Raw genomic sequence first — 12009 nt, forward strand, 5'->3', positions numbered from 1 at the left:
ACTCACTCTCAGCATGAAGGCTGAGGACGCTTGGATGCGTCCTGTCGTAGCTGTGGATGTGTGGGATTAGAGATCTGGCACGCAGTGATGGCTCCATTGTCCAGGCACAGTCCATCCTCTGTCGCACAGCTTTAAATAACAGAAAGTGGAAGTGAGAGAGAAAAAAATGCACTCGAGTACAGTATCTCTCTTGGCAGCTTCGGTGGCAGCGTTGGAGGATGCCTCCTTCCTCCCATCACAGCAGATGTTTTTCCGGCGCCATATGGTTTGCATACCTTGTGCAGATATGGCTGCAGGGGAAGATGTGTCGAGAGAGAGAGAGAGAGAGAGCATATAGTAAAAAGTAATTAAGGGCTGAGTGGGCTGTTTCCTTATGGATGAGGTGGATGATGCTTTTTCATTCTGACAGACGGCTGTCACTGCCCTGTGCACAATTTGTTATTTTACTCCTGTTTCTCTGCGTGGGAAAAAAAAAAACACCAATATCTTTCTTACAAGGATCAATCTTTGGAGTCTTTATTCATTATTTTAAACTTGATGATTAGCAAGTGAAGCCAGGCAGGAAAATAGCTTCTTGGTTTTGCTGGCAGCAAGTAAGTTATCTGGCTGTGTGTTCCCTCACAACTATTTGAAAGCAGTCAGGACTTTGCTGTAGCTGATTATTACGCTTATTAAATGCACTATTGCTAGAAAGCTTTTTAGTGACGTTTTCATCTCTAATAGACTGTTGTGGGCCTAAAAGGAGTAACTGCTGACTGCACCAGTGCGCACTGATTCCCAGCAAGGGGTTGGGGACCCCTCCTTGAGATGTGATAATTCTCAGGGTCGTGACATGATGCTTCACAAACACATTTTTTCAGGCTTTTCAGGCATCCAGATGATGAGCACCAGCTGATATCCCCAAAGACTGACAGAGCACGTAGTGAAGTATTATGTTCAGCCTATGCCTTGAGGTTATGAATCAGTTCATACACAGTGTTATCAAAAAGATGCCCAGAGGCAGCAAAATGATTGTTAAAAGCAATGCAGATTTCTTTATGGTCTGTTAATGGACTATTCCAGTGCGAGTCGGAAAGGAGCTATTATTTTTCGAAATTGATCTAACAACCTTCCAAAATTCACTCGGATCATGAAAGGAGCTGGTGAAAGACTGTAGGTAGTAGTCAGCTTTGATTTTCTTAGTGCAGCAACACAGCGATTCCTTTGTCTGAGCACAAAATATAAAATTTATTAACAGCTACCTGTGCATCACTAATACTTTTCTTTAAGTACAAAGACTCTGTTTGCAGTGGCTGCAGAGAACATGAACTGATGACCAGTGAGGTTTGGTTTGCTTATTTGCTGTCCATAAGGTCAGTCAGTGTGGGTGAAGACCATCTCTTCAGAGGAACGCTACCAGGAAAGATTGAAATTGTCAATTAAACCAAAGTTTTGAGCTCTGCAACATTCCAGAAGCCACTCAAGTAGACCAAAGAGGCTGATACAGTGCCACAGCTTTGGTATGGGACACTGAAATAGAAATGTCCCCGTTCAAAAAGCCCTGTAAAATCCTGTTTTGTTCGTTTGGATTGTTGGCAACTGCTGTCATTTGTGCCAATGTGGACAACAGCTTTCTTAACAGAAGGATGCTCTATAAGCAGGGATGACACAAACTGGGTTGTGTCATTCTTTTATCATTCATGAAATCGTATCATGACCAGCATTCATGATGGACAACTTGGGTAGTTTCATTTTATGGACAAAGAGCTGGACACAGTTTCTATGGCAAAGGTCCTAAAGAACACAGAGACTTTGCAAAGGAAGCAAGGACTGGTTGCATTCAGCTGTGGTCTTTTTTACTGGGAGATATCCTCGAACCATTTCTTTTTCTTGCCGCCACTGAGCCTGTTGTTTGGAGGCGCTTCAGCCTCAGATTTGTGAAGTGCAGCAGGCTGGACTAAGGCTGCTAGCTAGCAGCACTCGTCTTATGGAAAGGCCAGAGCGTTTTTGTCATCCCTTTTTGTTTCCAGACCTCGACTGGGGCAGAAATTTGCTCAGTACCGGCAAAGATCTTTGGAGCAGCTTTCTGCCCGCCGGACTCAACACAGCTCATCTGTCAAGCACTTTTACACATACACACATACACACACACACACACACACACACACACACACACACACGCATACACAATCTGCTGGGGGAGGCCTCAGTTTCAGTGTGTGAACAATCATCTCTTGCCTGTTGTAAACAGACTTTTTAAACCCCCTGCCCTCGTTCTGCTTTGCTCTTCTTGCTTACCAAATCCTCTTTTCTGGTCACCCTACGGTGATCAACAAGGACACTGGAGCTTTTTCATGCTGGTCCTACAAAACAGAAAGGAAGACATTCAGTGCCAATATATATGAGTTTTAATCTGATAGAAGACAAGCACTGAATTAGCTGAGGAGAAGAAGAAGCTGAAATGCTTAGCAGTCCATGTAGCTGCTAGTCCAGTCAGTATTTGTTTATGTTTACGGTGCTCACAGTACGGGTTAATGTTCTGATGATTCTGAGGTCTTTATTAATCAATCAGTCATAAATTTCAGAATGTTGACAGAAAGATTGATTGTTGTCCTTGAAAACCCCCAAAAAAATAGTCAACTTGGAACCAGATCATGTTTGGCATTTTTGCTTTAAAAATTAATGAAAAGATGAACAAAACAAAACATGAACCTGTCAATGAAAACAGGCTCACGAAAACTGAAGTAAAACTGTTGGAACTGAATAATGATTCAAATGACCCTCGTTGTGAAAATAAACAGGATAAAGTAACCTTTCATGAGTGAGCACAGTTTAAAAAATGTTCTGGATTGTTATTTCACGGTGTCATGGTCAAATAGTAAAAATGTTTCCCTTTAGATATGTGTGCCTTCTTGTTTCATGTGTTCACTTGTACGTTTTCCGCACATGCAGGACTTCCTGGGCCAGGCGTTCTGCACGCTAGGTGAGATCGTCGGCTCTTTGGGAAGCCGCTTGGAGAAACCTTTGATGTGAGTAACACAAGTTGCACACACGCGCCAACAAACGCACTCATTGCTACTTTAATTAGACGCCCATAATTGAAAGCGAAGGGGCAAACAGCTTGTATTGCATTACTCTAATCAGAGGGCCACTATCATTAGCCATATGGGACCATGTTTTGATTTTGGATTCTGTTCCATTCAGTGGTATGAACTGAGAATCAGCATGTTATTTTAAGATCACTTGCCACTGTTTGTCTTTGAAGCGAGGCGGAGCAGGGGCATGAAAATGAGCCAAGATGTTGATGAAAGCGTACACTGTCTCCATCAGCCAAATGAGATGAATAGTTAAACAGCAGCAGGCCTAATGACAGACTGTAAACACGTTGCGATGGTAAACAGCGTGCAGTGAAAAGGGACAGTTCACCCAAAGGGAAGATGTCAGCGTCGGACTCCCAGCTCATTTTCTGAAGAAGCCTAAACTGAACTGAAGCTTCCAATGAAGCTTAAAGAAATAATCAGGGACATTTTCATATGAATAAATGTCTGATTTTTTGCTTGCTATCACTGATTAGTAAAACAAAATAGTGATTAAACCTATAGCCAGGAAGGAGTTCACATTTTCTGCTCTTTGTGTGGTTCGTCTTAGCCTGGAAACTTCCTGGAGTGCACAGGAAGACTTTCCCCTCTTTCTCTTCCCATGTTTCCAATCACTCTCTATTATTGATCTATCTGATACTGACAAAGACATCCAGAAAGAAAACAGCAGTTCTTTTAGCATACACAGAGGAAGAAGGAAGACTCAGAGAAGGGTGTTACCCACAGAAATGCAAATCTCTTCAACGGACACATTTAAAGATAAAAACTGATATTTCTCTCTCTCAGCAGCACCACCTCTCAAGTTCAGACAGCTGGCGTCATGTCATTTTATTAACATTTTCATGCCAAAAAATATCTGGAGACATTGTCAGTTAAAATAAGATAAAATCTAAGCCTTCCAAACTATAAAATAGGCAATAAATAAATACTAGCATCCCATCAAATGTTGGCCGAAACACAACATGAATAAGACTCATTTTCCCACAAAAAACAGTGTCAGATTTATAATGTCCTATAATGAGCTGAGGGTGGTCTTCAGAGAGGACAAAGGTCAGATGAAGCCACAAAACTAACCAGGAAGGTATAACAAATGTAATATAACAACATACAGTATACAAAATATACTGACATAAACAAGAGAAAACAGTTTGCGGCTGTAAAGAACAACCTCCATTTTGGCTCATCCTCAGAGAGCCAATCAGCAGCGAGATACGGTAGCTGGTGCACAAATCGCCTCCTCGCCCCACCTGGCACGTACCAACTCACACACTCTCACACCTGACACACACCATGCGTCCCTGTACACTCAAACACATTAGCACAGCAGGAAGCAGCTTGGAGGTCAATGAGCGTGTCCGTCTGCAGGACACGCCTACTGCATGATACGTCCTCGAAATGCTTACGTTTAGGCGCCAAAACTACTTGGTTAAGAATCTCTTTTACTTCAGTCTCTCAGTGCTGACTGAATGACGCTCGAGTGCCGCTTGAACAGGCGGATGGAAAACTGTTTACACGCCAGCGTTCTTAACTTCAATGCTTATCAAAGCATTGAGCCAGAAAAGGCCTGGAAAATGAGTGTGTTCGCACAGGTGAACACAGGTATTTCCATCTCTGCACAGCTCTCTCTCTCTCTGACTGCTGCAGAGTCATTTGACCCAGGATTGAGTGCCGACTGCACCCTTTCTCACAGAAGACAAAAGGCAGATTTTATTGGGTGTTTATGAATTTTTGTCCCGTGTTGATGGCTTTTTAAGGCAGTTACTTTCTATACCACGCTGGGTATACCAACTGGGTTGAAGTGTGTCCTTAATGTCTAAGCTACACTGTAACTGTCCTCACACACACACACACACACACACACACACACACACACACAACTGCAGCTTCTTCTTGTGCCTGCTGAGGAGAACACTTTGTTGTTGTTGCTTTTGTTTTTTTCCTCCTGAGGCAGTGAGCCATCAGTAGTCTGACCCTCGCCTCATCCTCGGACACACACACACACACACACACACACACACACACACACACAGTGGTGTCCAGTGTGTCTGTCTGTCTGTCTGTAGGTGTGTGTGTGTGTGTGTCTGTGTGTGCCACACTCTGTGTAAGTTTGCACAGTGTGTGGCAGAATCAATGAGCGGTAGCAGCTGAATGGGCCTGTTGAAGAGTGACACACAAGAAATATGATGTAAGAACGTGTTGCTGTCGCTGAGTTATGTAATCTGCCTGCAGCAGTCATTCACTCAGATCTGGTCTGTGTGTGTGTGTGTGTGTGTGTGTGTGTGCACATACTGTACCTCCATGTCTTATCTTAAAACTTTTTTTCATCCATTTCTTTGTGTTTGTAAGTTTGCACAGCTGTACGTGCGTGTTTGTGCTCACTCAGCTGCCTCTAAGTCACACAACATAAAAAAGTCAAAAAGCATCTCGCTGCTCAGCGCTGCTCAGTGGAGGCGGATCAGACTAAAGAGAAGACTGAAATGGCAATCTGCTCCAAAACAATTTCATTCAAAGGTTTAGTCACATTTTGTGGATGATATAAATTGTCATCAGTGAGTACGACAGACGTTTCACAGCACAGCTTTTGTCACAGAAACCTGCCTTTAAGTTTCTTTTTCTGCTGATTTTTGACAAAAAGCAACAAGGTACCCTGGATCCATATCCAGCTGCAAGTCTAGAACTTTTTAAATAGCAGCAGGGATGTGAAAATCCAACTTTGTGAATTACAAAAAACTGCTTCTCTGAAACATTCAGACGTTTGGTGTATCTGACTGTAGGGACAGATTAAAACTAACAATAAAAATACACAAAGAGGGGCAGCTTCACATTTAAAACTTATCATTACAGCCATTGCAGACTTCCAAAATAAAAAACATGAACAAAACAAACTCAGCAGCTTAGCTTTTGATGCAGGCTTTGCAGGCGAATACTGTAATGTATTGATTATCATCACAGAGGGATGCAGTCTTAAAAACCCATTCCAGTGGAAACCTTGCACTTCCTCTCTCTCCCTTCACTCGAAAGCCCCCATCTTTCGAGTAACTCTCTGTCCGTCTCTTCCTCTGTTCCCTCTCTCCGTCCTCTGAATGAGTAATCTCTCTGCTCGTACAGTGAATTAGTTTCACTAGATTCTTCTTTGTGCATCAAAGGATGGCGATGTGTCTCAGGTGATGGGGGTGGGGCTGTTATCAAAGCCTCGCTTCAATTTGCCATCGGTTTGTCCACATGTGTTACTGTGATCTCTCTCGGCCATTACTGGACAGTACTTAGCCAGATGAAATTATCTCTCCCCCTCCCTCGTTCTGAATGGGGCCCAGGGTCTGCGTGGCATTCATTTGGTCTATTTTTAGTGGTCAGTTTCCTTTGGCTTTACTGGCTGAACGTTACGCTTCGTCAGCTCGGGATATAAACAAACATCGCAGCTGAAATGTCACTGGATGCGGTTACATTGCTTTGATGTTCTTTTTTTGAAGGTTTTCATTCAGCATTAATTAATATTTATTCAGACAGTCAGGCGATAAATGGGAAATTTGATTCAAGGTCCGCAGGGGTCTCAGCTGGAAGAATTTATAACCGAGATTTTAACCCCATAATAAACATTACTCTAAAGCTGGACTGTTATTGTCACAGATATTTCAGTCTGCCTGACGATATGATGAGGAATGGATAAGGAGTACGTAAAGAGAAAGAAACAAGAAACTTTATTTTTATTTAGCTTTATTTGTATAAACTGGAAGTTCTATAGCTGCAAAGCACATATGGATATGCTCATTGGATAATTAGTTAGCCTGCCATCCCCTCCACCCTGTAGTAGCAGACTGAGTGCAGGGGCAGAGGGTCTAGTCTGCCTGACTGATTGATCCTGTATCTGACTGAGGCTTGTGGAAATCAGAACCTCCGGCCTCAAGCGTGGATCTGAATGTCAGGAGTCCCACGGAGCTGTCCGAGGTTCTGACGCAGCAGGTGGATTTTTCTCTTTTTCTTATGTCATTTTCCTCTTAGATCTGTAATATTCTAAATATACTAAAAAAGCTTAATTGTAATCCATACCGTAGCTTAGTTCTATATGGAGCCGCGACACTCGTGATCGTTGTAATGCGTAGCTGTGTGTAGAAGGAGGTTGGTTATTTGGTTGGTTGGTTGGTTGGCCATGAGTTAAAAAACAAATCACTGACTGGACATACGGTTAAATGAATCAATAAGAATAAACAACAAATCAATTCATAGTTCAGCAGAATTAAAGTCAGTATGATAAAGACACAATATGTAAGTACAGTCTGCATGAAGCTCAGTGTCGCAGCAAACAGTGAAGGGGAACTAGTTGATCAAAAAGCTTAAAAGCTTTTTCTTCTTAGATGGAGAAAAGGAAACATTACAAGGAACTGATGTAAAAAGCTGGAAATGAACTATGATAGAATGTAGCTGTTTATTTACTCTCCATTACACTGTTGTGCCACCCAGGCAGATTTTCCCTCTAACTGTGTGGTTGTCGTCCTCCTTGTCACAAATTGATTGCTTTTGGCCTCTTGCTGCTTGAATGTGATATTAATATAAATGGGAATATTTTGTTTTTGCCTTTTTTCTTCTGTAGTGGGATCCCGGGGAAGAAATGCGGCACCATCATAGTGAGAGCAGAAGAGCTGAGCAACTGCAGGGTAAGAGTCCATCTGGTTCCCGTTTGGTTCCTCCTTTGATTCGTCTCAAGTGGATCTCTTAGACATCTCAGATGCTCTCCTCTAATTAGTCTGAATTTCTCTTGACGACCGTCACCCATCTAGTCCATCTAGGTTATAGAACTGAATGTTTCTGCAAACCACTGATGTGAACATTTCTGAACATTTCTTTAATCTATGTTATGTGAGCTTCTGATCACATGTTTGTGAGCGTTTGGGGTGACCAAGTCAGGTATGTAGTGCCCAAACCCAACCAGACCTGAAGCACAGCGATGTCCCAACATAAAACTGAAAGCTAAAACATAAAGTTTCATCCTAACTGGTTTGCGGAAACGTACAGTGATAACATTTATTCAGGTGCCTCATATGGACATCGAGATGAATCTACAAAAGCTGAACAGCATAACCTTCATGACTTACTGCAGGACTGTTGTATTAGAGGGCAGCTGGGTGTGCACATGCAGTACAGTACAGTATGTTGTCATAATACTCACTCCTAGTACAAGTTAGCACTGATGTTGTACTGCTTCATGCACCCGAGGCTTTACTCATTTGATGCTGGCGTTTGCCTCGAAGCAAGAAACGTGACTTCAGTTAAAGAACAAAGTGTATTAACTAAAACTCCCACCGTACTGCTGCAGCCAGAGAAGCTTCAAGCAGTGCTGTTCACTTCAACAGATTTGTGGCAACTCATTTCAGGGAGGAGGTTCGGTGCTGATTTCTGTTGGCTCCACTTTTCCTCATTGCTCCAGTTTCCATGCAGAGGACTGGGTTTCAGTTCAAGACGCAGTGGACTGTTTGATACTGTGATCAGCGTCATGAGAGGAGAGCATTGTTGTAAAAGATGATCCATTTCTCTCCTGGCAATATGTAACACCACAGAATATTCTGCGGCCAGCAGAGAAGTTGACCAAGTTTTGCTTTATTTTTACACTGTAGAGAAGATAAATCAAGCTCATGCTCGCTTACGCTTTCCAAAGGCATCCAGGGAAACAAAGCAAACAGCTTAATTAAGAACAAGAACGCAAGGAGACTCACTGTGCAAAGCTTAATTACAGCACTTAACAAACACTTTATTGAAAGAGATGATTAATTTCACATCATTAATTATAAATTTTAGATGACATAATGACAGTCATTTGCAGGTGTCCAAGTGTTCGAGGGTGAAATTAAGCCTGATCATCTTAATTTAATCTTTTGCTCTCTGCTTTGGGGTATGTGAAGATCAGATTTTAATATCAGCTTGCCAAACTCGAATGAGTGAAAAATCACTTTCTACCCTTTTCATTGCTATAAACTTGAATGTAGATATTGAAATAGTGCCAGTCATACATGGAAGTGATAACACAAAAATCAGAGAGTGAATCGACTGAAAATCAGAGGAACAGAGAAGTGATGCGTCGCTCTTCATCATCCTTTTGACAACTCAGTCACGTCGTGTGTCGTTTCTTCAAGACCGCAGAGTGTGTAACGTCGATAATTTGGTTACTTCCCTCCATTTTCAGGAGTCAGTGATGCTGCAGTTTTGTGGCAACAAGCTGGACAAGAAGGACTTCTTTGGAAAGTCGGATCCTTTCCTTGTCTTTTACCGCAGTAACGAAGACGGGTCGTAAGTTGACAAGCAGCTTCCTCATTTTGTTTATGGACATCAATTTGCTGAATAACACAACTGGCAGCTGAATGCATGTAAACACGCACACAAGCACACACACACAGAGCATGTAAAGAAATGCCTGTAATGCTTATAGACTGATGATTTTTCATGCTCCAAAAAGCTCCCACACAGAGGATATAAGGTCTAAACTGCCCATGTGAGGTTACATAATTCCTGGTGCTATATATGTGACGTATGTCGTCCAGCCGTGAACAGGACAAAGCAGACATAATGGGACGGAGTCGACAAGAGGGAAATAAAGAAAGAAAGGATGGATAAGATGAAGTTAAGTGAAAACTGTGTGCCGAGGTCGCAGTTTCTTTTGGCCCGCAGATGCTTTTATTCAAGTCGACTTCAGCGTCTTTGTGAAGACACACACTCTGTGTTTTTATGCAGCTAGATATTTACTGAAGCAGCCTAAATGTTCAGCCTCAGGGTGTAACAGCAGCACGGCGCGGCTACAAAGAGCCAGACTAGGTGCCGCGGAATGAAAAACAGGAAGTGGTTATTTGAGCCAGAGATCATGATCATGATCATGCTTTGTGACATGCTTTTAACATTACACTCTGCTTCATGACAAGAACAGAACGTGGGTGTTTTTACCTTTAAAGTCCAACTGAAATTAATCCATCCATAATACGTAAATCACTTCTTCTGCATTCAACTATGAGAAACAAAAGAAACTACAATTGAGAGACGTGTTTGTGTATTTTTTGTTGAGTTCTGGTACCTGCTGACGTAGATGAGACCTCATTTCAGTACACGTAGTTTCAGATAAACTGGTGAACTGGCTTTTCTGACAGCTGAATTTTCCCTCTTCAGTAGCTTTCTATTAAATGAAATATCAGCTGGATGTTAACAGAACAGAGAAAATAGAGAAGAGCTTTGGGAGCTGCTGGGCCTGACAAGCATTAGCCTGGCTAGCAAATTCACAGTTAGCTAACAAGCTGCAGCGAGTAGTTGTGATATTTACCCGGAGGCCTTTTCTCTTCCTTTTTAACAGTCAAGGACCAGTAACTTTAAGGTTAATTTGTCACTCGGTAACTTCTTTGTATGTCTCACAGATACACCATCTGCCACAAAACAGAAGTGGTGAAGAACACTTTGGATCCGGTGTGGCAGGCTTTTAAAATTCCCGTCCGAGCGCTGTGCAACGGAGACTACGACAGGTACAGTAGGAGAATGTCAGCACAGACATTTCACAGTTAGAATGAATGGATAGAAGAGCAATATTATGTGTAAATACTTGACATAAACGCGGGGACAGCAGAACATGAGGAGAAAACTGGTGCAGTCGGTAAGATTTGCTCCTGTAGTGTGTTGTCAAACTATGGGCAGCTTTGCTTTGCTCACACTAAGCTTAACACGTGCTCCGTAACGTAATGAAAAGACCTGAAGCTGCTCATAGCAACAAGCACTGACACTTTTAATTGGTACAAATTGGCTCAGGCAGTGATCTTCAGCAGCAAAAAGCCTAAGTTAGTCCAGCTTCTTCTTATTGTAAACTTACATAAAAAGTACCTCGAGGAGATAAATGGCTACATTTTGTGTTGTTTTTATCCCAACTGCACTGTAAGGTTTTTGCTGCTCATTCAGAGAGAAACCACGAAAGATGCTGGCACCAGTATCACAAACAATTTGAAATTTCGTTTCTTATGCAATGACATGTCAAGATGTACGTAAGTAGGACTGTCTCAGTGTAGCCGAAAACATGGATGACTGCTGTTGTTTGAGGTTGGTTCAGTGTTTATAAATGTTAATGAATATAGTGCCATATTGGTCATATTTTTTATCCTCACACAACCAACTTTTTGAGCGTGAGTTTTCCGGTGACGTTCAGAGGTTGTATCATTTCTCATTAAAGTGTTTGTCAAGGCAACATGAGACTCCTTGGTTATGTCACTCAAATACAGCTTTCCTGTGCTTCCCAATTCTTAGTTATTTTGTCTTTTTATATTTCTTTTCTTGTTTCATTGGCTCACAAAAGGGTATACCGCCAATGAACTTCACAAGACAGCTTTAAAATGCCCCTCCCTATGTTAAGCCCTCTCGTCCACTCAGGACCCCAGCCTTCCATGGATGGCTTGCCAGCATTTTACGCAGAAAGATTGTAAATCAGCGTGCTAATTGGTTTTTTAATGGGATTCTCCTCCCCTCCCTTTGTCATTCTTCTCTTTCCCTACAGGAGCATTAAGGTGGAGGTGTACGACTGGGACAGAGATGGCGGGTGAGGGGACAATGCTCTGTCTTCTGTTAAACTCAAGTGATCAAGTGCGCGTTGCATCGAATGCTATGATGCTCCGTCCCTCAGTACAGTATTACTGATACCCTTCAGAGAAAGAAACCCCACGTACATTTTGAACAAAGCCCAGCTACAAGCTACATGCTGTGGTGACTCCATTATTTATTTAGTTATTAATCCTCCATGCTGTTCTTCGCTATAAACGTTTTCACCTGATGACACTGATATTTTAAGCTCCTAAAAACTGCCCTGAAAGTAGAAGAGCATATGTGCAAAGTAGGGAAGGGCATTTGGGATTACAGTCACAGCTCACGCTCCAAAATGTTTGTCCTCATACCCCCTCTTGTTTTTCACTGTCAGAGCAGA

The 12009-nt window shown here is 42.3% G+C and overlaps 1 protein-coding gene across 2 annotated transcripts in view; it reads left to right on the plus strand.

The window, feature by feature from the left end:
* The window catches only part of LOC124062593 (copine-8-like), a 57746-nt gene that overhangs the window by 25770 nt on the left and 19967 nt on the right, over positions 1-12009 (plus strand). For both annotated transcript variants that reach the window (XM_046395492.1, XM_046395491.1), the window contains exons 7-11: positions 2932-3008; positions 7666-7729; positions 9253-9356; positions 10466-10570; positions 11587-11628. In XM_046395492.1, coding sequence (XP_046251448.1) covers positions 2932-3008; positions 7666-7729; positions 9253-9356; positions 10466-10570; positions 11587-11628 — 392 coding nt within the window. The remainder of the gene's footprint in view (positions 1-2931; positions 3009-7665; positions 7730-9252; positions 9357-10465; positions 10571-11586; positions 11629-12009) is intronic.

The sequence above is a fragment of the Scatophagus argus genome, chromosome 7 (genome assembly GCF_020382885.2).
Source record: "Scatophagus argus isolate fScaArg1 chromosome 7, fScaArg1.pri, whole genome shotgun sequence".
NCBI classification, from domain to species: domain Eukaryota; kingdom Metazoa; phylum Chordata; class Actinopteri; family Scatophagidae; genus Scatophagus; species Scatophagus argus.